Here is a 26,506-nt window from a genome sequence, read left to right as displayed (position 1 = left end):
TTGTATTCTTGTAATTTGATACTTTTATGGTTCTTTTTGTTTGTTTCTGTTATTTGCTGTCTACTCTCATTTATTGTAAGGTGTATGTATTATAGATAGATAGATAGATAGATAGATAGATAGATAGATAGATAGATAGATAGATAGATAGATAGATTTAATTCATGGGCCAATCAGAAGCGCCTATTTCTGCTGTGCGTCATGACGTCACCGGCCGCCTGCGTACCGACGACACAGACAGTGTAGGATGTAGCACAGGACGTGGCTAGCGAGCTACCAGTGACAGCAGGACGCCCGAAAACAGCGAAACGTCGACACCGGGATCTGTTCAACACTCGTTCGTGTGAGTACACGGGTCGGTCACGGTGTTTTCCTCCAGCGTGGCTGGTTGTGAGCCGCCGTTTGTCGGCGCAGTCCACCCAGACTGAGCTGTGTCTGGTTAGCTCCGTGAGCTAACGTCCAGAGGAGAAGCTAGCCAGCGTTAGCCGCTTTAATTCATGATGGAAACATAAAAACAGGCCGAGCCGACACCGAGCCGACACCGAGCCGACACCGAGCCGACACCGAGCACAGGCAGCCGGGTCAGTGCTGCAGGTATCTCACTGTGAGCCCAGAAAGAAAGGCTCCAAGGATTCAACGAGACCTGATGAGTGACATCAGGAGCTCACGTTAGCATGGACACGTTAGCCTGGGACATGCTGGGGGGACGCTCGTGAACCGGCTCCGGTCTGTGCCGCTTTTTCCCCGGGAAACTGGGTCAAGGAGCCAGAGAGCCGGCTGGGACGGCGGGATGCTCCCCTCAGATGTTACAGCAGCCCGGCTGGTTCAGCTTCGCGTGTTAGAAATCGGATCCGGATCAAGGACGAGTGTGTGTGTGTGTGTGTGTGTGTGTGTGTGTGTGTGTGTGCTCATATTGGCCTTGACATTGATTCAGTGATCATCAGACAGTGTGTGTGTTTGTTAGCAGTGTGTCACCTGACCGTAAAGCTTGAAAATCTGATGTTATATTTAGTCATTTTTTTTAATCCAGGGAGAATTTGGGGTTCAGTATCTTCAGCATGCAGACTGGAGGAGCTGGGGATCGAACCACCTGATCATCTGATGAGTGGTCGACCCACTGTACCTCCTGAGCCACAGCCGCCCGCCCCATTATCATATATAACATCCTATAGGGGGGTCCACAGAGACTTGGCCTGGTTCAAGTGGACCGGTCGTCCTCCTGGGTCCCTGCCGAGGTGCCCTTGAGCAAGGCACCGACCACTGCTCCCAGACTGTGGAACAAACCGCCACTCGTGATCTCAGCCTGTTTAAAGACCCACTTTTTTTTTAGATCGGCGTTTTATTCCGTGCCGTTCCTCAGGTGTACTCACTCCGTCTGCTGCTTTTTTTATTTCTGGAAGGTTTTAACACTATAGCACTTTTAATTTTAATTGTATTTTAATTGTAGTTTAATGTAATTGTACTTGGCTGTTGTACAAGGCTGTATAAATAAACTTGATTTGATCTCTCTCTCCACATTTGCATGTGAACCATGTTTACATAAACGTGTGTATGTCATGTAAAACTGGAAAAGAGAATTTCCCATCGAGGGATTAATAAAAGTTTCTCTCTATGTTGTTAAACTGAATAACCAGTGTGACTGATATCTTTGTTTTGTTTTTTGCAGGGAGTGTCTGTGTCCCCTCGCTTGCAGACCGTTTTATTTCTTCCCGACATGATGTATCAGCGCTGCATCGAGAGCTGAATGGAAGCATTTGAGGCCTTTTGTGAGTGAGGTAGGCTGATGTATTCATATCGAACATCCACAGTTTATGTTCTGATGCCGTTAAGTTGCGTGAAAATCTATTTTTGTGTCGCTCAGGAGGTCGTGGCTCCCAGTGATGTACCATGGGGTACGACGTTACGAGGTTCCAAGGGGAGGTGGATGAAGACCTGCTGTGCCCTATATGTAGTGGAGTCCTCGAAGAACCAGTGCAGGCTCCACACTGCGAGCATGCTTTCTGCAACGCCTGTATAACGCAGTGGTTCGCCCAGCAGCAGATTTGTCCAGTCGATCGCACAGTAGTGACGCTAGCTCACCTCCGGCCTGTGCCCCGCATCATGCGCAACATGCTGTCCAAGCTCCAGATCAGCTGCGACAACGCTGGTTTCGGCTGTACGGCCACTCTACGGCTCGACCAGCTGCAGTCGCACCTCAAGGACTGCGAGCACAACCCCAAAAGGCCCGTCAACTGTGAGGAGGGATGTGGGTGAGTGACCAACTGTCGGGTGCTAATACCTAAGAGTAGCTCAACCAAAATTAATAATAATAACCAGTGTTCTCTGATATTAAATCCTCTATTTTCCTGACTCCGTGCAGGCTTGAGATGCCCAAAGACGAGCTGCCCAACCATAACTGCATCAAACATTTGCGGAGCGTCGTCCAGCAGCAACAGACAAAGATTTCAGAGCTGGAGAAAACCGTGGCGGAGCATAAACACCAGCTGGGAGAACAAGTAAGAACAGTTTCGCCTCCTCGTCGTTGATGCACGTGAGCCTCGTCCTGAGAAATAATATTTACAGCATCTGTTGAAACAAGTTCGCAAATAGCCAAGAGCGCGTTTGTTTTCCATAGCAAACATTCATATTCAGTTTTCATCTGAGTAGCTGTTATAACTCACACTAAGTCACTTACTAACAGGCGCTTTGGGAACTGGGTTTTATTAAGTCTTATTTGTGTATGTCCTGTTTCAAGTAGTGATATTAAGTAGGTACAGTGGGTGAAATCTTTTATTGTAATGCGTCTAAAAACATTTAGTGTTGGCATCGTAGTTTAACACAAAGTATTTTTTTAAACTCTTACTATTTTTATATTTTCATCCTTTCATCTCTTAATCTTTTATTTTATTTGTCTTTTTCATAATTTTTCTACATTTTAAATTTTCAGCTTTTCCATTTTTCTTCTATGTTTCTAGACCATCCATGAACAGCTGGTTTTTAATTTCTCTTTTCATTGTTCTGCCTGTTTCTGTGGCATTGAGTCTGTTTATGTTTCACATTTTTACATTTCTTGATTTCAGCCTCTGTGGCCTTCTTTTGCGTCCGCAGCTCTGTGAAGCACTTTGTAAACTCGCGCTTTCTAATTTAATTATTATTGTTAACATGCTATATGTATTGTGTTGCAGTCATGAGACCACACCTGATATGTGAGTTTTGTTGTGGTAGTTCTATAAAGAAAAATAATATTTATATTATCACGTAAGCTGAGAAGACAGTGCTGTTATAAAACACATTCTTAAGAGCCGGATTGACCAAGCTGAAATGATTATGTGTCAAAAAGTGAATAAAGTGCGGTATATTGAATCCAAAGAAACTCATACATGCCTCTTTTTCGAGACTACAGTCGATTGTTATAAATTCATGTGTAGCTGTGAGATATTATTTGAGATCTGTCTCTGAAGATGATGCTTTTCATTTCCAGAAACGAGACATTCAGCTGCTAAAAGCCTACATGAGAGCAATCCGCAGTGCTAACCCCAATCTGCAAAACCTCGAAGAGAGCATCGAATACAACGAGATCTTGGAGTAAGTGAAATTTCATCCCCGCTTCTAACATCGTCTTTGTCGGCTGTGTCTCAGTGTGTAATTTCTTTTTATCTCCAGGTGGGTGAACTCCATGCAGCCTGCCAGAGTCACACGCTGGGGAGGCATGATCTCCACTCCCGACGCCGTCCTCCAGGCGGTCATCAAGCGCTCCCTCATCGACAGCGGCTGCCCCCTGTCGATCGTGAACGACCTGATCGAGAACGCCCACGAGCGTAACTGGCCGCAGGGACTGGCCACGCTCGAGACACGGCAGATGAACAGGCGCTACTATGAGAACTACGTTGCCAAGCGTATCCCTGGCAAGCAGGCGGTGGTGGTGATGGCCTGCGAGAATCAGCATATGGGGGAGGATATGATCCTGGAGCCAGGCCTGGTCATGATCTTCGCGCACGGAGTGGAGGAGATCTTATAACTGTACGGCTTATCGTAGCCGATCCAGAGACAAGTGGGGACGTTTTGCTTGGCGGGGGGGTTTGCTGTGATGAGTAGGTTTTTCTTCTCCTCGTTGGAGTGAATAAATCCGGCTTATTTAAAATCAAATCTTATAAGAGGCTCACTCCTAAGCTTGATACCTATGCCTTAAAGTAAGGACAAATATATTGTGAACCTGTCAAATAAAAACTTAATCTGACTGATATCTAAGAATAAAGGTGAGATGTGATGTTTACAAGGTTTATATTTGGTGCATTATATGATCTGATTGTTCTGCTCCATGTCCTAATATAGTAATAAGCTTGAGCCCCCGTTTAATGTCATCAGTTGTATAAATGCTTGTAAATACAAATACTATATTGAATTATAAATGTCATTCTCTTATTGCTCTCACTGTAATTAGATTGTGATTTTTTTTTGTTTTGTTTTGTTGTTTATCTGCGTTCTGTTCTGTCGGCCTGTGTTTACTATCTGCAGGGACGTTGACTCGGAAGATATTTTTTCGCGTGCTCGCTTTAGCGTTTAGTTTCCTGTGAATATTTCACAAAGACATTGTGCTTCTCAGTTTAGATTGTCTAAACCTTCTGTGCCATTTTTTTTTGTTTTTATTTATTGTGTTGCCTTTTACACAAACATGCTTGAAGATGTTACCATTTGATGTATGGAAATCTGCCTTTTTTTTTTTCTCTCGGTGCATTTGAAGTTTATCGCAGGAAGAGAAAAATTGATTTTGTGTTCTTCTTTGTTGCCTCAGTTGTGTGTATGTATGTGTATATACATATATATATAGTCTGAATGTTGGGTCCAGTTTAAGTGTTAAATTTGAAGTTTAACATTTGGGATTTAACTAGGTTTTATTTGACAAATCATAACGGCTCACTTGATATTCCAGGTGATCTTTTATGTCTCTCTTTCTGACGGTTTGAAATATTGACTTCTCATTCTTCACACTTAGCAAACATCTGTTCACTGACATGTCACTTAAAAAAAAAATCCATAGCTTTGAGATTGTAAAATATTTGTAAAGTCACAGTTATGGCTTTTGAGAGGTATAATGTTTCACTTATTGCTGTAGTAAGACAAACAAGACTTCAGACGTCCGCTTTTTTTTAAAAAAAGCCCACACAAGTGCAGTGAACAGGTGAGTTTGGATTGTGCCCTTCATTATTTTCCCTGTTAATGTTTTTATTTGTTTTGTGTCTGTTATGTACCGTGTTGTACAGACAAGAAAGTAATAAAAAATGTCAAACTTCATCCCGAAAGAATGAATTTTCTCATCGGGATAACAAGATTTTTATATTTAGCTTTTTTAATTAGGAAAAAATGCAGTTCCTTATTTTACCACACTATGTCATTAGAGATCTGCACGGTGGGGACATTTCTTAAGGACACATCAGCTTATGTAAACTTAGACAAAATGAGTGCTGCTTTTAAGAAATGAGGCCAGCGAGAAGGACACGTGAAATGCTCTTGATCCAGGTTTATAAAATTAACCACAAAACTCCGAGGGAGAAATGTCTGAATCCTCTACCCTGACTCACATCTCTCTCATTTCTCTGTCTAACCCAGACACCCACATGCTTTCCATGTCTGTTATCCTCCCTTACCAGCCTTACTTGTCCTCATTGTGGAGCCTAATCCCTCCACCATTGTGGTCGCTGGAATGTGAAATCATGTGCTTTACCAAATGCTGCGGCTTTGTTATTGTCTGCACACATTTTTGTGTGATGTGGTTGGTTGCTACAAAGCACACAACAGTCCCTGTACCAAACAACGAGTTGTGTATAGGTTAGAATATGTTTATGAATATGTTTCAGTGACCTTTAAATGTTTTATTATAGGCATAAACTACTACTACATGGATTAACAATAATTATGTATTATAATTATTATATTATTAATGTGTGTGTATATATATATATATATACTTTAATCATGGTGGAATAGTATTCTAACTTTTTTTTGTTGTGTAGTTTAATCATTGAACACATCATAATGCTCTGTATTGAAAAGTTTAGATAGTAAGTAGAAGTAACTAATACCTATAGCTGTCAATTGCATGTCAAGTGAAGTAAAAAAAGTATAGTAAAGTAGAGGTACCTCAATTGTAGTGTAACGCAGTACTAACACTACTTTGTTTGCTGTTAAACAGTAAGAATACTCGTTTCTGATTGGCTGCTGATAGATCGTCACATTCTATATCAATGCGCAAGGCGCGTTAAAACGGCAGGTAACCATAGCAACGACAACGGTCGTTGTAACGGTCGTTTCTTGGTGAAAAACGCGCCAAACTATTAAATTAACAGTTAACTTATGAACAGCAACTACTTTTATCTATTATCATTTCTTTATTTATTTATTTTATTGTGTCCTCCGCCTATAACTGACGGTCCTCTACAGTAAGTAAGCTAACTTTTTTCTTTGTGAGGTTTATTGAGTTATTTGGCTTAAAGTGTCAGAGAGAGAAGTTAGAGTATAGGCTAATCTGAAATGTCCTATGTGGTACTGTCATTTTATTGTAGTTTATTTGTCAATGTATTGTGATGTTACAGTATCAGTAATAGTACTATTTTATTAGCTTGCGGCATGTTATGAAGCTACAGCAATGCTATTGTATATATACTATACAGTACCACCCATTAGTGTTTTTGCTTTATTTTTATTAGATAGATAGATAGATAGATAGATAGATAGATAGATAGATAGATAGATAGATAGATAGATAGATAGCTTGATTTATCTCAAGCTGGGAAATTACAGTATTACTTCCTACATAGCATACATTTGTCTTATTTAGAATGTTCATATAGTTTTGACCATTGTGTGTCCAAACTTTTGACCACTCAAACCTTTGGACACACCTTCTTATTCAATATTTTTTTTTTTGTAATTATTCAAAGTAGCCACATTTTGCTTTGATGACCGCTTTGCACACTCAATCCGCTTCATGATGGCCTGGAATGCTTTTCAATTAACAGGTATGCCTCGTCAAAAGTTAAATATCTTGGTTGGTATACAGTAAAGAGCCCTGTTTGACTGCTGTAGTCGACTATCTGTTTTATGGCTGCTCTGCTCAATTAAATCAAGAGAAACAGTCCATTATTAAGACATGAAGGCCAGTCAATCTGGAAAACCCTTTGTTGCAGTGGATAAGTTCATTACAGTCATTACAGCCTCAAAAATCGGCAATTAACAGCACCTCAAATTAGAGCCCACATAAATGCTTTACAGAGTTCAAGTAGCGGACACATAACAACATCAACTACTTGGAGGAGGCTGTGTGAATAAGGCCTTAATGGTTCAATTACTGCAAGGAAGCCACAAATGAGAGAGACCCACAACAAAAGAGAACACAAGGAAATCTGGAAATCTGTACTTTGGACAAAACTGTCATGTCATGAGACATATTGAAGGTATACAGATGGTATCTGCATGTGTGGTTCCCACCGTGAAGCATGGAGCAGAAGGTGTGGTGCCATGGGGTTAATTTGCAAGTGACATTGTTGGTGATTTATTCAAAATTCAATTCACACTTGACCCGTACTGCTACCACAGTGTTCTGCAGAGACGTGACAATCCAACTGGTTTGAGCTACGGGGGACCATCATTTGTTTTCCAACAGGACAATGACCCAAAACACAACTCCATGCTATGTAAGGGATATTTGACCAAGAAGGAGTGATAGGGTGCTGCGTCAGATGACGTGACCTTCACAATCACTCAGCCTAAACCAATTAAGATGGTTTGGGATGAGTTGGATTACAAAGTGAAGGCAAAGCAGCCAACAAGTGCTAAGCATTTAAAGGAACTCCTTCAAGACTGAATGAAAACCATTTTAGGTGACTACCTCATGAAGCCTAACCATCTTCACTGTCGTCTACAATGTAGAAAGTAATAAAAATAAAGAAAAAACATTGAAACAGAAGGTTTCAAACTTTTTTAGGCTATATATGTTTAGTGGCACTTGGTATTCAAGCGTCTACTTGGCCACAGTGTGACTGAAAGTCTCTTGTCAGTCCAAACCTTTGATTGCTACTGTGTAATATGTGACACTTTTATCTAACAGGCAGCAAACATGAGCACAAACATGCAAGTCAAAGCAGCCACAGGAACTACACAGGCACAAACACTGAACTGCAACAAAGGACTGAGACAGAACCTGGGGTTTTTATTTCAACATGATTACATTAATACTCTACTAGCTGAAAAAAGGAGAAACTCTAGTTACCAGCTATATTCCATAATCAAGATCAACAACTAAATCACACATCCTGTTGTACCAATGGTCTACATGTATCAAAAAACACTGACAGTAATTGTTAGTTATGTGGCTGTAGCTGGCTGTGTGGAACTCTCTATTGTGATTCAGTGAAACTCTCTTAAAGGTCCAGTGTGTACTTTGTAGTCGCACCTAGCAGTGAAATAAAACAGGACCCGCTCCCAGTGTCGCACATTTTAAGGTAACACATGTTCTTATTTTCAGATGACTATACACTATATTTTGCCAATCAGTCCCCCTAAATCTTACACACTGGACCTTTAAACAAGGTGTTCACATGTGATCGAAACTGCCTCAGTCAATCGGGGACTGACAGATAAAAACATTACATTAACTCAATAAAATCAATCATTAACTAGTTAATGTCTTTCACTAATAGATTTTTATTATGTCTGATTTTAGGGGTCTGCAGCCCCCTCAGGTTCCCCTCTTCCCACGTCCACGCCTAACACATAGGACAAAGTTATTTTGTGTAACTGAGTATAACTCGTCTAGTACTGCATAAATGTGAGTAAGAGACTGATTTAAGTCCCTATATAATAAGAACAATGTTCAAGGACCAGTGTGTAGGATTGCCGATTTCAACCAAATGAATACTCTCCCATGTCGCACCCTCTTCTTCCAAGCATGTACACAAAAAAAAGCAAAAGGTCATATCTGTTGTGGAGAAATTGCTGAAGTCAAAGGTCAGGAGGGAAGAAAGTGTTCAGGAGCCTCTGATGTCTTATGCTGTATTATTTATTGGCGCTTGGCCAAGGAGAATTAGAGACACTCTCAGAGTTCATCAGAAGTGCCTGAGTCAGTCTCACATTCTGTCGAACTCCTGCTGGTGGATCGACTTTAAACCCCAAGATAACACCACAAATACTACACGCCCAGAATTAGTCAAAGAGAATGTCTTTACCGATGCAGGTGTTACTGTCAACATATTCTCGTCTGGAGACACAGATTGGAACTATCTATTATGTCTAGGAAGGCAGCAATAGGTCTCTTCGACCCTGGCCACCACAGTGTTGAGATAGACTGGCACCTAGTCAAAGCCAAACAATTAATACTGCTGAGGACCTCAAGGCCCACACGTAACCTCGTGTAACCTAAGGATAGAAAATTCCATAACAGTATCTAGATCAGTGTTTGGTTTGTCTGCTCTGGGCTACTGTAGAAAAATGTCAGTTTAACATGGCGGACCCCGTGAAAGAGGACCTGCTCTCACTGTTGATATAAAGGACAACAAAAAAACAACAATTCTTATACTCAGGTGATTATACACTAGTTAAAACATACTAATGAATACTATATTAATTTTTTATTTTTTCTTACACACTGGACTTCTAACTAATAGATTTTATTATACCTGATTTTAGAGGGGCTGTGGCCCCCTCAGGGCCCCCTCTTTCCGAGTCCATGCCCAGCCTAACATAAAGGTGCAGTTTTGCCTGCAGTTAGTTACTGTTTAAGTCTCATTATGACATGAACATTGTTTTTTAACCGAGCACAGAGACGGAGTGGCACCTCACAGGTTACAGCTGCAGCTGTAACTTCGCAGATGAATGCACGCCGGTGTGACGGCTGTGCATTGGTTCGCTGTTGGAGAGCACAGGCTGAGGCGGTGCTTGTCAGGAGGGGTCCGCTGCTCGCTCAGTCCCTGCTCCGCAGTTCACTGCTTCCACTCCGCCGACCTGCACCGTGCATGCAAAGTTAACAGCCGCTCCGCTCCTGCTCCTGCTGCTGATCATCGCATCTGAACTACATTTTTTTAAATTTAGGATATTTGGAGCTGCAGCATCGACGATTTGAAACAGCGGAGTGGCGACTCAAAGGTAAATAAATGACTCTTTAACACGAACAGGAGGTCCGGACTCTGCGTACTGATTGAAGTTTGAGAGCAGCTCTGAACGGCTTCAGCTGCAGATAGACACGATCATTATTAGTACAGCCTGTTTCTGCTGTGAGGAATGTAATCTTTAGGGAATGTGCATGTTGTTTCCACCTCTGTGCACCAAAAAAAAAAAAAAAAGACAAAGTCGTATGTTCATAACGGAGTAATCCCGAACAACAACCAGCAGGGCTGATTTACTGCAGATCAATGCACGGTCCGTTGCCTTCTCTTTAAAGCCTCACAAACATGCATCATTTCAGTTCCTTTTGCAGCTTTGTCGTGGCTGTTATTGTCAGCCTGCTTCAGTTAACCACGGGCAGGGAGAGCCCGTCTTCTCCACACAGTCTATTTAGAGAATTCATCTGTCAGAGCACACACTGCTGATCATTCAGGGATATTTGAGATGTCATGTCTGCTGCAAAGAACTCCACTATGTCTTATTTAAGCTTGCCAGCACATGATATGGCACTAGTACACTGTGCAAACAGATTTATGGTGCTATTGCGTCCTGTTTAATGTGTATTAAAGGATAGGGTTCTTATACCACAATCAAACCTCAGTCATAATAGATAGAAGAAAAGAAAAAAACACCACAGGAGGTGTTTTTGTGAATGTACAAGTAGGTGATGGTGGGCGTTGGTGGGCACGTCACACTCCTGTGTGTGTTTATGTGTTTGAAAAACTAAACATACCGGAAAGTCTTGACACTTATCCAGATTTCTGTTTTTTTGTTTTTTTTTTGCATGAGTTGTTGTTTTTGGGTACAGATGTTGCCCCAGAAAAACAGACAGGAATTTGTGATCTGTAGTTTCACTCGTACTCACAGTGTGTTGTGGTTAGAAATGATCAGAGAAATGGCACGAGTGCCTTTTGTTTACAGACGGTTTAACTTCTCTAAATACATCCATTTGGCATTCACTTCCTTCATTATACCCTCACCATGAAGCTGCCTGCGCCCTCGATTAATGGCTACGATTTCTAACCCATAAATCAATACTTTATCGCGTCATGGATGTGATAAGAATGTGCTTTTGTGCGGCTGAAGTCTCAAAGGCTGCAACCTATTACACCACTCCTCTCTCTCTTACTCACCCATTCATTTTTATGAGGCGATTCACATGTGATTAAGTAGATCTGAGTTCTTTCTAAAGACCCCCGAGTTACTGACAAGATAGTGAGAGTGGAGAATACTACGTCAATCATTGAAAAATGTTTCAGTTGTGGATAGACCCGTGGGCGAAACCCAGGCAAGACTCTCCCTGATACGTGCAGAACACTTACACCATAAAAGCAAATGTGGCTCTTGTGTGACAGCGTGCACCCTCACAAGTCTGGGCAGGATGGAGTGGTGGTGAGGTGTTCTACAAAGCTGTCTCTACACACACACACACACACACACACACACACAAAAAACCTATTATGTAAGTCACATTTACGTCTGAACTCTGAGTGATGGGGCAGTCCTCACTTTGAAGCCGGGAGAGCAAGCAAAAGCCTCGCCTACATTTTCCAAGAAATCTGTGATTCATGCTGTGGTGAATGTTTTTCTCTTTCTCTCTCTCTCTCTCTTAATCGTGATTTCGTCTGATTTGCAATCCATGTTTGTCGTATTCCTGTTCACCCGTGTCTCTATTAACTGGTTCTGTATTTTGCATACCACTCACTCAATTCTTCAAATGTGACAATGTGGTTGTAGACCGAGGGAAGTCCCCTGTTAACAGGCTGTGCTCAGCTGTGGTCTTGGCAACACTTTTGACCCTGTTTTTCACATTATTTCCGTACTGTACCCGTCAGACCTGTATTTTCCCCTAAAGATCAGCCTATCCAGTGCAGTGAAGATATAAAACAACCAAGGGAAGCAGTGGTTATGGGCTCAAATCTCAAGGGACGTATAAATATGCTTTTTTTCCTTGAAGTAAGTCAAATATTATTGCTGCTTTGTAACTTGTGGCTCGGCCCCGCAGAGTGACCCGCTGAGCTAACCAGTCCATTTATAGTTAAGGAGTGTTCCCCTGTTCATGCAATGAGTCACAGTAGCATCCACATGCAGAATGCAATTCAGAGCGAGCCTGACCTCTGGTTTTTGAAGGCCAAACTCGAGTCGCGGTGTGGGAGGAGGAGCTGCTGCGAGGGGAAGACTGACAGCTACTGACTGGGCTCCCCCCGTCCATGAGCTGGCTGCCTCCCTCTTGTGCCTCCTCCTACCTGTTAGTCACCCGTGGCAGCACTCTGACGGAGAGCAGCTGATGGAGGGGAAACACTTTCCATAGCAACCGAGCATGTCCGCCATCCTCCCCTTTCTGTTAAACCTGATGCAATCTGTACACTTCAGCACAGAGGGAGGGAGGGAGGGAGAAGTGTTGTAGTTTCAAGGAGGAAAACAAACGGCCAGTTTTAGACGTCGACTTCACTCTCTGCTCAGAGAACCTACGCAGTGTTTTCCAACCACAGAGTGACAGAGTCGATGGTTTGCATCGTGCAAGTGTTGCAAAACAGCAGATTTCCTTGACACAAGGCGTGGGTGTTATGACAGCCTGCACAAACATTAGCCTGTATGGAAAAAGGTCATCCCCGATGAAGCTTGAAATCATTCTCGTAAAGAGATCGCCGTATGGTCGGTGATAGTTTTCCATCGAGATATTTCAGAACTAAACACGTGGCAAGTGTGAAAGATGACAACTGAACTGTCCACTGTAGCCGCCTTGGTGTTTTTCAGTTGAGTGTTCAGAAGTCAAGAAAGTTTTTACAGACTAGATGCTGCTTTCACTACCTGAAGCCCCACTTTAACATTTAAATTGTAGAGCCAGAGCCGGGAGGCTGCAGCTCTCCTGCGCACATGTTCTGCACTCATTTATTCTGTACTGATTATATGGAGCGACATTTTGTTCAAACAGAATCAGACCTCAAGACTGGCTGTCAGTGGAGCGGGGCAAAGTAAATCACCCTGAGCGATGGCTACATGGCTCCAACATTTAAATCTTCCTCATGTCTACACAACAGAACCTCCAGCACGTAAATGTTTCTGTAAAGCGACATAAACATTTCCCCCATAAAGCATCTGCCATTTAATTTTAGTCCGTAACCTTACCGAGAGCCAGCCCAGAAGCAGTCAGTCACATGCTCTGTAATAAGTCTTAACAAGCCTCAGACATTCCCCAAACTTACTGAAATATGCATGCTTGCTCCAGTAAGCTCATTAAAATTGCCACTGTTTATGAAAAAAAAAAAGTCTATCCCACATTTGAGAGCGGAAACAACATGCTCGGCGCACATTACACTATTATCTCTTCTCCTCTAAGTGCTGGGAATGCCTCTTCCTGTGCCCCATGTTCTTACCAGCCCTGATTCCCACTCGGCATTGTGCATGCAAATCATTATCTAATCAGGAAGTGAGGAATCAGATTTCTCAGATAGGCTCGAGATCTCGTTGAACCAGACAGTAATGATGATGATGATGATACTGTTGTGTTGGTACGGAGACAAAATAGACACGATGCTGCTCGTGACATCGCAGCGCTCCTCTGGAAACCTTTAAAACGACACAGAGGCGACGTCTGAAACAAGAGGTGTGTTTGGGACTATTTTTAGTTATATTCATTTAGTGTTTGAAGGTGGAGCACATTGGGTTGCATGAACTGTTTTTTCGGCTGTAATCAGGCGATCGGTAACAGATGGCTTTTCACGAATCCTTCATGTGTCACTTTGCTGTCGACGTCTGACCTGGCCCAGCTGGCCGGCTACATAAACAGAACCCGCGAGGCAGAGCTGCTGACCTTTTTAGGGAATTAGGTGAGGACGGTCTGAACCAAATTGACTCAGATGTAAAGACTGGGTGTTATTTCAGATTATTTCATTTACATTTTGTCCTTGGAGCACTCTGATTTTCTGTTCATTCGTCACTGATACCTGCGCTGGCTGCACTTTAATGTGCGATAACACCTGTGGACAACAGTGTGAACCACACATTCACAGTGAAGAGCTTTTCATCAGCCTGGACTGAAAACCGCCGCCGTCTTTTATTCGCTTTAGTGTTGTACTTATATAATAGATGGTAAAATGGTGTTGATATGAGACGTGATATTAGATTTAGAGTTGCCTCTGTGTGTGTTGAACTCTTCAAACCAGGCCAGCCTCAGTAGATTCATCACATTAGTAACTTTCCATCCTTAGTCAAATCACATTGTTACCAGAATTGCTCTTGGAAATTTGTTTTTAAGCCAACAGGACCAAACTAATGGTATCATTTTTTTGTTTTTTTGCTCTTTGAGTGCACCGTCATTAATACTGACCATTTTCCAAAGCACACTGGAGAGTTTCCCATTCTGAATCAGCATTTCCGTCTTTATTTTCCAGCCTTCTGTTTCCATATATTCCCATACAGTATTAGAATCAATTAGAAGGCTGTATTTATTGTTTTCAGAGGTCCATTATCGTTGCACAGTAATGCAGGTGAAGTGCAGATTGAAACTCCACTGCATTACCCCATAACGGTGATGTAATGTAGACTAATGCAGGTTGCTGTGATGGATTACAAAACTCAAATGACAACATGAATACACTTTTTCACAGCATGGAACGTGAAATAATCTGAGCTAAATCATGTGAAATCATCAATGTGGTCCTTTAAAGCACGACTACGTAATTTAGCGATAATCCCGGGATGGTAAATGGTTGAAAAATGGTGTTAACAGTAGAGGTGACGAGTCGAAAATAGTTATAAAGTAAATAATCTGGCTTCGACAGCATCATCTTTCTAAAGGTTTTCTAACATTAGCGATGAGCTGTTGGTCATACCAGACCAACTAAGGCCAAATAGAGTGCATTTTATTTCGTATTGAGTCAACATTTCCTTTTTTCGTGTCAGTTTATCTTTAGAAATCTTACATAGTCGTGTTTTATTACCAAGACACGGATGCATCAATGAATCAGAAAAGCATGCATGACATTTCTTGGTGTTTATGATGATAGACCTGCCTGGAAAGATCTCAGTTAGACTGACATCCTGATTACTAACCCGTAATGACGCGTTCTATGAATTCTGCATTAATCCACGTCACGTGTTTCTTATTACATCTTATTGACATGCATCTGCAACGGCGATGTTAAACAGGATGTCGGGATGGTGGCTTTCTCCTCTCCATTAACTAGTTCCTCCTTTTCCGTCAATGATTAATGAACTATACATTTATTTGTTTGTTTTCCTGCCATTAGAGAATCAGCTTCCATTACGCTTTAACAACTTCTGATGAAAGTATTCATATCCGATCGATCGAACGTTCTCTCAGACTTCATGCTCACGTCTTCAAGGCGACACGCTAGGCCAAGAGTTCATTGTGATTACAGCCTCCTTTTCTGTGTGAGATTTAAATTTCATGGTGCCTCGTCTGACATTTAAATCTCTTCCTTTTGTTTGCCGGGGAGGTCCCTTGACGAGCTGGTTTGTACTTTTTTGACCTCTTCACATTTTGTTTATTTTTCTATTTTAACACTTCCTCGTCGTGTTAAAATTAAGCCAGGCACTCCCTATATCTGACATTTTATAACTCAAATATGGGCCAAGGAGTGTAATGGAAAGAGATTTTTGGGTACAGAGAATCCCTAGAGTCAAAGTACCATGGGTACCTTTGGCCTGGCATAATTTCTGCCAGACTTTTGGCCCAGTTTCGAGTGGCTAGTCACATGTTAGTAGGCGATAGATGAAATAAATACAGTATATCGACGTGAGTGCACGAAATCGTTCACGTTTTGCAGTGCGGCTCCATTTCAGAGTCTTTTACCGTGGAAGAAAAAAGGTGGTTAACCTTAAAAGCCTGTTATAATCCTTCATTTTTCATGTTGGCAGATGTTCTGCAGAGTTCTGCATGCTGCAGTTACCGACTTGCTTCTGCTTCACACAAACTTTGGATGGCTTAATCCCCCCTGTCTACAATCATGGATTTTTTTTTTTTTACAGCGCGAGGTGGAAGATGTTATCTTTTGCTTGCAGCCATGCCTTTTATGTCTTACAAAGAGGCAGGCTACTGTGCACCCACCTTCTCTTTTCTCTCCGTCGGTACCTCACTCTTTTCTCTCTCTCTCTCTCTCGCCTGTGCACAGGCAGGCAGTTAGTGCAGAAGCAGGCACCATGTCCACCCCCACAAACCCAGAGGTGAAGGAACTGAGCCCTGTCGACTTTATCCAGCTACAGCAGTACATTGAATGTGAGTATAGACAGGCAGGCGGGCGGGCGGGCAGGCAGCTTTCTCAGCGCTTAACATCCACCACCACCACCCCCCCTCTCCACTTCCACTTCCACCCACACACACACACACACTCACTCATGGTTTCTCATAGCTAGAGGAGGCAGCAGTCTGCCACAGTCTGTTTTTCTACAAATGGAGATGAATGCACATCTTTTTTTTTTTGTTCCCAGATAAATCTAAAATCATACGTGATATTTCATAAACGTGATCTACCGTCATGTATCCCTGTGTAACCTGTGTCTCTTTGCCTCCAGACAGCTTGAAGGTGAAAGACGTGCTGAGGGAATTTGATGCAGATGGCAGTCTGGCCCGACACAGACATGGAGAGGTGAGAGGGGGGTGGGACAGTGTGTCCTCCTATCAGGTCCACTCTAAAACTCATATCAACTACGAGGCCCACATTATAGCTGAATTATATTTCTCTCAGCGGAGTGAGAAATGAGCATTTGATTTATGCATATTGGGCAGTTATTAATTGTGCTTCCTACGCTGATTAATAAGACTCAAACCCATCGATCACGTTGATGAAGCTGTCCCTCAGAAAATATCTTCAGCTCGCTCCAGCAAGGTTGCAAATGTAAATTACCTCCTTAGTTTTGCCCACGCAGCAAAGCCTCGCTGAGCAGAGTGCTGGCTGCCCTCGTGCACTGTAAGCTCAAATGTGATTGAAAAAAAGATCTTTCAGTATTGTATCAGCAGTGGCCGACACTGCCAGGCAGCCAGTTTGTGCAGGAAGGAAGGATAATTTGATAATTTGGCTTCATACGGTTTAATTGGATAATTGGAAGGAAATGTTGTTTTTATAGTTAAGGAAAATACACGAATACTGTCATGAAGTGTCAGGTAATAGCTTTTAAACAGGACATGAAGTTATTTGTTGTGATGTTCCGGTTTCCGTCGCATCACTCTTGTTTGTGTTATTTCTGATCTGGCTGCCTCGCGGTGACATTATTTATTACTGGGGCATATCTGCAGGGTATCATCCAGGGAAATGGAGTAACGTCAATAAGAAATGGGTTTGTGGTTCACCATTACCGAGGGACTATCGCATGTTAGAGCCCTGCGGCGTAAGATCGTGTGAGAAGGACACATATCAGGTCAGATAGATGGACTGAAATCTTCGAATCTTTGAATAAGGAGCTTGTTTGTTTTGTTTTGTGTCATTGTCAAGTGGAAATCCTGCAGCTGCTCCAACTTTAGAGACATATTTTTATCTAAAAATGACGAATTAAATGTGTCTGGGAAACGTCTCTCAAGACTTTCGAAAGCCTTTCAGCTGACGCCGACTTATACGACTCCCTCGACGAGGCTGTTTTTCTCTGAGAGATTCTCATGTCAGATGCGTCAGCTCACACTGTGGTGATGATGTGATCATGATCTTCCCTTATTTTCACGAGAGGTGAATTTGAAAAATGCAGAAGTTTGCACACAAACGGTTAAAACACTGTTTGCATGACCACAAGAAACAAAAATATCTCTCTCTCTCTCTCTCTCTCTCTCTCTCGCTCTCTGTCCCATTCATTTATTTTCCCAGTGCATCAATGAAGAAGGCTTTCGCCTGTTCCTGAAGACATACTTAGAAGGGGAGGACTTCCCCGCGGATCTCTGCCAGCGACTCTTCCGCTCCTTCCAAAACTCTGAACCCACCCAGGAAGACAGTGCCAGTGAGATTATACGCCGCATACTAACACAACTCGCTGCCTCCATGCTGCTTTGCTTATCAATTTACGGCATGGCCTATTTGGCATACATTCATTTATCACCACATGTCTGTGAGGTACTGCGTGTGCAGATATGGTAACCAGAGTATTCACAGCCATGCCTTTCTCTCTCTCTCTCTCTCTCCTCTGTAGAGGAGGTCTTTCTGAAGGATGTTTCATGTTACTTCTCCCTGCTGGAAGATGGCCAGCCCAGGGACAAGCTGGAGTGTGAGTCCTTAGTGTCTTTTATGCCCAAAATAATATGAGTGATGACTCGGCCTGGCACGTTCACTTTCATTTCCCCTCTCTCTCTCTCTCTTTCTGTCTTTTAGTCGCTTTCAAGCTGTATGACAGAGACGGCAACGGAGTCCTCGACAGCTCTGTAAGTCGTTGAGAAAATCTCATTTAGGTGTGATTGTGAAAATCAAATCTGAAGCTGTCGTCGTGGATGCGACTTGTCCACTTCAAATGGACGCCGTCTTGATCATAATTGCATTCGCAAGTTCTGTTTTATATCAGCCACACTACTGAAGCAGGTCTTTTGATACTTTTTAAACAGGAAGTGGATAGGATCATCGCTCAGATGATGCATGCTGCAGAGTACCTCGGATGGGATGTGTCAGAGCTGAGGCCGGTAAGATCTGAAAAGGAAAAGTACCTGAAACGCACGAACACGCTGCACACTCAGCCATGACTATATACAGAGATAAATGTACATATAGGACACGTTGTTTGCACTGGATATCTCTTACATCATTACAGTATATGGCAGCACTTGTTACTCATTTGCCAGGGTTGGTAAAATGATAAGCTCCTCTGCACCTCCCAACAGATTCCCATGCACGACGCGTTTCAGAAAACACATTTCCTGTTTTTACAGCATTGTGTGTGCTGATTGGATAATAACAATCAAATGTGATTCCATCAGGTGCTCAAGGACATGATGACCGCGATCGACGCCGACAGCAACGGCACCGTGTCTCTGGACGAGTGGGTGGAGGGAGGCATGAACAACGTTCCCCTGCTGGTGTTGCTGGGTCTGAAGGTGCTTTCAAAGCAGCATGTTTATCTTCTCATTAAACGCCCAGCCTTGGACATATTTCATTTTTACAACACATGGCGGTAAAACATACTTTTACAGCTCGTCTGAAACCCCCCGGGCCTCTGCGTGCCGCTCCTCTGTCCTTCGCCTCCTTCCTAGTCTACAAGGTCCTTTTTGCCGACTCAGTGTTACAGGGTGTGGTAATGTCATCACCTCTCATGCAGGCTCTGCACCATCGGAGTGCTCTAGTGTTTTCCATTTACTCGGCACAATCTGTGCCCACATTTACGGAAGTGCTTGCATAAGTAGCCAAAAGCCTAAAGCCGGTGCACTAAAGACATAAATCATTTTTTTTAATTGGGTGACCTATAGAAGCTTTATTTTATGGCTGTTGTTAAATGTATTACCAGGAATGTAGAAAGCCTCTCACTGTTAGCACTGCGTGTCTGTCTGATCACCGTGGTGATCTAAAACCATGAACTGGACTCTGTCACTGGGTTTGGCCTCTACAACAATGCCAGGGACTTCCCCCTCAGGCTATTTCTAGCCACCAGTAGACATTTGAAGCCTGGGGTGCATGAATTCAGCCCCCTCACAGTTGCTCTGTGCGGCTTCTCAGGCTGGCATGCTATGGCTCATTTTCAGTAAGCGATAGGCTGATGCATCATGTCGAGGGGGGGAAAAAAAGTGCGTAATCTGTATAAGGGCGCTGGTCGCTCTGTAAACAGAAAGTAGCCTTATAATCTTGTGTTGAGAGTTTGAGATTATAACGCCGTGAATATGCATGCTGCTGCACTGTGTCATGGTATGTAGAGCCACTATATATTGTGTAATCAGCAGTCTCATTAAGGCAAGATTAGTCATGACCGGGTGTGAAAATAAACTGTGAAATGTCGGCCTTGCTTGCAGTGTAACGGTTTGTGTGGTGTGTGTTTAAAAATGTAACAAAGGAAACTTCATCTGTTTAAGTTTTTCAGGGTAGTAAACATTTTAAACCTTTACGTTGTTCTCTTTCTTCTTTCTGATTAAACAACCCAGATGACCCAGAAGGACGGTCAGCACCTCTGGAGGATGAAACACTTCAACAAGCCTGTTTACTGCAACGTGTGCCAGAGCATGCTGCTCGGCCTGAGGAAGCAAGGGCTGTGCTGCACCTGTGAGTACTCGCCAGAAGAGGGTGACACTGGGGTGGCGTTTATGACTGACTGATTTAGACTGATATGAATGCAAACATTATATGACAGCTGGATTGTGTTTCCTGTCTCGCAGGCTGCAAATACACAGTCCACGGACGCTGCGCTAACAGGAACCCGGCCCCCTGCACCAGGACGTACGTGAAGTCGAAGAAAGAAACAGGAGTATGTCTGTCTCCGTGACAACGTTTACAGTCGTAAATTAGACGGTACCCTGCGTCCGGGTGCTCCTAAATCCTAAATTCATCCCACGTTTCAGGTTCCAGTGCACGATTGGGTGAGTGGCAACTGCGACTCGAGGAAGTGCGACAAATGCCAGAAGAAGATCAAGAGCCTCCAAGGATTGACGGGCAAACACTGCGTGTGGTGCCACTCGATGGTGAGAATGCATCACTGATTAACAGATGAACGGTTATGTTGTTTATAGGCCTAACTGTAATCCATGTACCCCCTTTATACTCAGTCTGAGGAGGCCTGTTTATCTTAATCATCCTGCCTCTTTCCACCGTAAGCAGTCAATGAAGCTTAAATAGATAAATTGGGCTCCTGTCAGCTCTCATCACCGCGCCGCTGGGACTTTATGTAACGTGTCTGTTTCTGTGTTTCTTCACAGCGTCATGATGAATGTGCAGACCAAGAGCCAACAGAGTGTACCTGTGGGCTGCTCAGAGACCATATCCTGCCTCCATGGGCGATTTATCCTGTTATAAAGGTACAGAATTATCCCCGGGCACATCTCGAGCACACGTAACATCAGTCTGTGATTTGAGTAGCATTTTGACAGGTACAGCGTGTGCAGTCACATTTTCTCCTGCGATGTTTGTTTTTGTCCTTTAAGGAGAGACCAAACAATGTAAAGAACGGCTGCTCGGGCTCAACGGACGACAGCGAGCTCAATACTACTCCGGATGGACAAGTGCTTCAGGTAGGGGGATAGATTTATCATGTCCAGTTGTTGGTAGTGTTGGATAGGAGGTACTCTGGAGGTCTTTAGGAGGTTTTTGAAGGCAAAGAGAGGGACGTCCCTGATCTGGTAGGAACTGGTAGGACGTTCCACAAACAAGAAAAGTTTGGATCGATCGGAGCAGGCGTCGTTCATTAGAGGAGATAACATGTCTGTATGAGGTTGGGTTCAGAACCAACATTAAAGAGTGAATTTAACGCAGGCTGCTGCAGGTAGAACAAGAAACAAGACCAGGCACGCCGCCGCGTTCTGGATCATCTGAAAAAGGGTTTCACTGTGCAGGCTGGCAGGCTCGTCAGGGCGGCGTTAAAGTAATCGAGTAGTCATGAGATGGGTAGAATATTTACAACCTGACATCTGAGTACGCCAACTTTGATTTGGCGTACAGTAAATCAGTACGTATGGGGTTTCATAACATTTGTTTGTGCGTCATTCAACAGATCAGCCCTGTGCCAAACACTCATCCTCTGCTCGTGTTTGTCAACCCTAAGAGTGGTGGCAAGCAGGGGGAAAGGTGAGCCCAAAGAAGGATAAGTTAATGTAGATATAAATGCATATATGTGCACGCTGTTTACACTTATTTTATGTATTTCAGAGTCCTGCATAAATTTCAGTATTTACTGAATCCACGGCAGGTATACAACCTCTCCAACGGTGGACCTGGACCGGGGTGAGTCATCGATACATCTAAGTATCAGATCACGTCATGGCTCATTGTCCTGAATAATCCTTCTGTGTTAAGCTGTTACAGTTCCCGTCATCTTTACTTTCAGATTGAGTTTCTTCAGAAATCTGCAGGATTACAGGATCCTGGTGTGCGGGGGAGATGGAACGGTGGGCTGGATCCTTGACGCAATAGGTGAGATTGACGGATTAAGCCCTATGCAAGGCATCGAGCTTCTGGTGAAAACCGCTGTGACTCACATTTCCTTTTTCCATTTTCTTACAATCAGACAAAACTAATCTGCTGGTGCGGCCACCTGTGGCTGTACTTCCTCTGGGCACAGGAAATGACCTTGCACGATGTCTGCGGTGGGGAGGAGGTGAGAGTTTAATGAGAGTTTTTTTTACAGTTGGAACAGTTTGTGGTGTAAGTTGTCCAATGCTTTATTCTATATTTGTACACATGAAGACGGTGAGTCATGTCTGTGTTTTTTTGAAGGGTATGACGGCGAGGATCTGAGTCGTATTCTTAGAGACATCGAGGGGAGCTCTCAGGTGTTGATGGACCGCTGGAGTATTCAGGTCATCACAGATGAGAACGAGGAGAAGGGCGACCCGGTCCCGTACGAAATCATCAACAACTACTTCTCTATCGGCGTGGTGAGTTTCTTAGAATTGTTTCACACACAGGAGGAAGTTTATTTTCCTGTTTTTGTGTCTTCATTTTTTCATCTTTGTATTGTGTCGACAGGATGCCTCCATTGCCCACCGGTTTCACACAATGAGGGAGAAGCATCCCCAGAAATTCAACAGCAGGTAAATGTTAAAAATATCTAGGTCAAAAACAAGCAAACAAGCACCCAACACAATAACATACATCATAAAACAGATCAGACCTGTACCGAGCGGTTTGTCGCCAGTTTTACTTTTATTTTCCTGTTTTTCTTAAAGAGCTGAATGCAGGTGGTGACAGCAGATGTCTGTGGCAATGTCTGTGTGTGCTGAAGGCAGAAAATGTTCTGTGAAAATAAAATGCCATTTCGAAAAGAAAAAAAAAAAACCTCTTTCTTGACTGCAGAATGAAGAACAAGCTGTGGTATTTCGAATTTGCCACTTCAGAAACCATCTCTGCTTCCTGCAAGAAAATGAGCGAAAGTCTAACAATCGAGGTGAGAATGCAGCATCAGCGTCACCGACAACTGCAACTGTTGCATTTTATGGTTTTGTCTTTGAAACGGTTTCTGTAGTGTGAAAAAAAGACAACAACTGACAAACGTACCGATGCTTTACACGGTTTCTTTTTCTCCTTCAGTGCTCCGGTACTCCGCTGGATCTCAGCAGCCTCTCTCTGGAGGGCATCGCTGTCCTAAACATTCCCAGTATGCACGGTGGATCCAACCTGTGGGGTGACACCAAGAAAGGGGACAGCAAGGGACAGACGAGTCACGAAGAGCCCGAGGTGATCGTTGACCCGGAAATCCTGAAAGTGACCTCCCAAGGTACTTTGACCTTTTGACCTTTAAAGCTGCACTAATAGATATATTTCACCGTAAGAATGGATCAATTAAAACGGAGTTCAACTGTAAAACAGTTCCCCTGAAGCATTTTAGCTTCTTTCAGCTCATTCGTTTACAGCCCATAAACTCTCATCAACCACATTTTTGTTCAGCATAAACATCCTTATAAACTGACTGTGCGCTGTAGCAGCTGTGGCTCAGGAAGTAGAGCATCCACTATCATCATCAGATAGCATTATATCGCATGTCTAAGTGTCCTTGAGCAAGATACTGAATCCCAAGTTGCTCCCGTGATTGCTCTCAGCAGTTGGCGCCTTGCAAGGCAGCCATTGGCATCAGCGTACGAATGCGTGTGAGTGGGAGAATGGGATATGTAGAGTGGTTAAAAAGACTAGAAAGGCGCTGCATAAGTCCAGTCTGTTTACCTGAAATAGAGCTAAAAGAAGAGTAAATATTGGACCGACACAAACAGGCAAACAGGCCCCAAAATAAATGCTCGGTATGTAAATAGGAAAATGTTTGCTGAGACGCCTGCATGAGCAACTTTACGAGGTGATAACGTGATGTTTTCTGCTTCATCTGCTAAAAAAAAAACATCAGTAAATGCAGCTTTACGAGGATCATTTGCACAGATCATTAAACGCATTAAATTAACCTCCCATGTGATAAAGCTATGGGTCTAATTTGATGAGGATTTTTTTTTAATGCAGGTCTGGTATTTTAAACCTGCAGTAACTGAATCGTCCGGCCACAAGAGGGCAGCAGAAACAAGTAAACGCAGCATTGACATATCACCTTTAAATTTGTGTTAGCCGCCTTTTATTTACACATCCAGCAGACACAGAGCAACATCAATGTTTATTTTTTAGTTGTGTTTGTGTCCAACTGTCTGATATTCACCTTCTTTTAGCTCCGATTTTGGTCTCCGCCAACTCCTGAGTGGATTATCTCACTGATGAATACTGTACAGAGGGTTTATCATGTCTGTGCTTTCTTGTCAGATCTCAGCGACCGTCGATTAGAGGTGGTCGGCCTCGAAGGGGCCATTGAGATGGGACAGATCTACACCGGCCTCAAGAGCGCCGTGAGGCTCGCCAAGACGTCACAGATCACCATCAGGTGAGAAACGGACGCGTTCAGACACGCCTTGAGCTTTGGAGATTTAAATGTTGAGAAGTCGACTTTGATCACCAGCTGAGGATGATACTTAGCTGCCTCTTTACACAACAATAATTATGCATGCCGGCTTTCCTTTTGGTATTTTAATTACACATTCGAGTCATTGATTTTGTTACCTGATGCACTTTGTTGATCCCTCTCTACTTTACCTCCAGGACGAAGAAAGCATTACCAATGCAGATAGACGGAGAGCCGTGGATGCAGCCTCCCTGCACGGTAAACACCACACACACACACACACACTCGTGGAATTAAATATCACATAGCACATATACAAAATAAAATGTAATTAACTGGACATTATTTCCTTTTCAGATTCACATCACACACAAGAACCAAGCCAGCATGTTGATGGCTCCACAGGCCAAATCCTCTGGTTTCTTCAAGTAAATCTGCTGCTCCTGTTTACTGTACATAGAGGACTGACACTCCCCTGCATGTGTAACACATAACCGAACTGTATGAATACAAACTGTATGGTGTGATATGTTTGCATCGTGGCAAAAAACAAAACGACTTAGACCAAACTTAACCCGTGTTCTTCTTATCAGTACTCGACACTCTCACTGCCTCCGTCAACGCTTCACCGTTAGTGGAAAATGTTGCTCTGTAGGAACTTAAAGTAAGGGTAAAGAATATTCAGCTTCATGTGCCTTTAAAATGTATTCTCTATGGTTACGGCTTAGGTAGAGGACATACAGAGCGTCGTGTAGGCATGCACTTTGGACATAAACCATGTAGTATTGCTGTTTTTTTGTTTGTTGTGACTGTAAAAAACGCTGCGGACGCTGAAAGATATATATATAATGTTTTGTGTCGATTCTTTTGGAACCAAGAGAGAAGGATAAACGAGATTACATTTCAGATTGTGGCTCTTATTATCATTATTATTAATAATAATATAGTTTTTAATACGTTTCAGGAGATACTTGAAAGTGTTTTTTGGGGGAACAGTAACGGGACAATCGTTGCCAAAATAAAAAAAAGGGCTGCATGTTGATCCACTGCAGCAGCAGTCGGCCTACTCCGCTGTTCCTCAGTGTGTGTTTGTGTATGAGAGAGTGTGTGTGTGTGTGTGTGAGAGAGAGAGAGAGAGGGCATAGAAAGATGAGTTATAACTTGTAAATTCAGTCGGATTTGAAATTACTGGTTTAAATTAATATGTAGATCTTTATTTAAATGCTTATCAGTCGTATGATTTTGATGTATCTGGATGATGTTGATGTAATATGCCTGAAATAAACACACTGTGTAAAGATTGTAATAAATCCTCTGGATCCTTAACACAACTAAAGCTTCATTCATCAATCTGGAGACAATTTGTCCGTCACAAGGGGGCGTCATCCACTCTTTAGTCTGCGGCCTCAGACGGCTGCAACATGATCACGTCCACTGATGCTAAATAATTGTTTTCTCTTCCTCTTTCAGGACTTTGCTCGTCATTGTATAACTTAATCTCTTTGTTGTCACAGAGCGGATCCGCTCCTTGAATAAATACTGGGTTTGTTCTCAGTAATAGTACCTTTAATGTCAGAGAGATGTTGGTCTGCCAGGAGCAGATGCTGTATTCAAACGCCGTTGGACAAATCATGACTGCATTCTGTACATTTGAAAAGCCAACAGCTGCCGGGTCGGATTGAAACAACTGTTTGCATGTAAAATAAGATGTGTGTCCTCGGGAAGCCTTAAAGATCTCCTGAGGACACGAGTTAGGACAGAAATGTGTCTTTTAAACAAATAAAAGTTCAATAAGTCAACATCTAACACAGCGACGTTTAAAAATTAATTGCCAGACAAAAGACGTCTCCTCCCTGTTCAGGAATTTCCACAT

General features: G+C 43.0%; 2 protein-coding genes across 4 annotated transcripts; both read left to right on the top strand.

The window, feature by feature from the left end:
* The first annotated feature begins 205 nt into the window (after positions 1-205).
* rnf41 (ring finger protein 41) lies at positions 206-5,271 on the top strand. 2 transcript variants are annotated; one of them, XM_019274916.2, is made up of 6 exons: positions 206-343; positions 1,667-1,775; positions 1,862-2,249; positions 2,360-2,495; positions 3,461-3,564; positions 3,643-5,271. In XM_019274916.2, the coding sequence occupies exons 3-6, from the start codon at positions 1,888-1,890 to the stop codon at positions 3,995-3,997; spliced, it is 957 nt and encodes a 318-aa protein (XP_019130461.1). In that variant the 5' UTR covers positions 206-343; positions 1,667-1,775; positions 1,862-1,887; the 3' UTR covers positions 3,998-5,271.
* A 4,605-nt stretch (positions 5,272-9,876) lies between these two features.
* Positions 9,877-25,959, top strand: dgkaa (diacylglycerol kinase, alpha a). Of its 2 annotated transcripts, none has more exons than XM_010732031.3 (24): positions 9,877-10,116; positions 16,272-16,375; positions 16,672-16,745; positions 17,952-18,081; positions 18,271-18,345; positions 18,450-18,499; positions 18,677-18,751; positions 19,046-19,162; positions 20,198-20,315; positions 20,429-20,517; positions 20,612-20,731; positions 20,966-21,064; positions 21,191-21,277; positions 21,757-21,830; positions 21,912-21,986; positions 22,090-22,175; positions 22,270-22,359; positions 22,479-22,639; positions 22,731-22,795; positions 23,058-23,148; positions 23,292-23,478; positions 24,498-24,615; positions 24,831-24,891; positions 24,991-25,959. In XM_010732031.3, exons 2-24 carry the CDS (start codon positions 16,300-16,302, stop codon positions 25,063-25,065), a joined length of 2,193 nt encoding a protein of 730 aa, XP_010730333.2. In that variant the 5' UTR covers positions 9,877-10,116; positions 16,272-16,299; the 3' UTR covers positions 25,066-25,959. The 2 variants fall into 2 exon arrangements, with proteins under 2 accessions (XP_010730333.2, XP_010730334.2); XM_010732032.3 differs by lacking the exon at positions 9,877-10,116 and adding an exon at positions 13,619-13,741 and having other exon boundaries at positions 24,991-25,065.
* Positions 25,960-26,506: the final 547 nt, after the last annotated feature.

This window comes from Larimichthys crocea, chromosome XV, assembly GCF_000972845.2.
Source record: "Larimichthys crocea isolate SSNF chromosome XV, L_crocea_2.0, whole genome shotgun sequence".
Taxonomy (NCBI): domain Eukaryota; kingdom Metazoa; phylum Chordata; class Actinopteri; family Sciaenidae; genus Larimichthys; species Larimichthys crocea.
The sequence above is the reverse complement of the archived record's forward strand: the minus strand, read 5'-3'. Positions and strand labels throughout refer to the sequence as shown.

Bases quoted from the DNA above. Each gene is read 5' to 3' on its own strand.
- dgkaa (XM_010732031.3), top strand. From the start codon at position 16,300: ATGTCCACCCCCACAAACCCAGAGGTGAAGGAACTGAGCCCTGTCGAC. The intron at 21,987-22,089 runs GTGAGTCATCGA...CTTTACTTTCAG, and splicing joins AACGGTGGACCTGGACCGGG to ATTGAGTTTCTTCAGAAATC. The intron at 22,796-23,057 runs GTAAATGTTAAA...TCTTGACTGCAG, and splicing joins CCCCAGAAATTCAACAGCAG to AATGAAGAACAAGCTGTGGT.
- rnf41 (XM_019274916.2), top strand. From the start codon at position 1,888: ATGGGGTACGACGTTACGAGGTTCCAAGGGGAGGTGGATGAAGACCTG. The intron at 2,496-3,460 runs GTAAGAACAGTT...TTTCATTTCCAG, and splicing joins AACACCAGCTGGGAGAACAA to AAACGAGACATTCAGCTGCT. The intron at 3,565-3,642 runs GTAAGTGAAATT...TTTTATCTCCAG, and splicing joins GAATACAACGAGATCTTGGA to GTGGGTGAACTCCATGCAGC.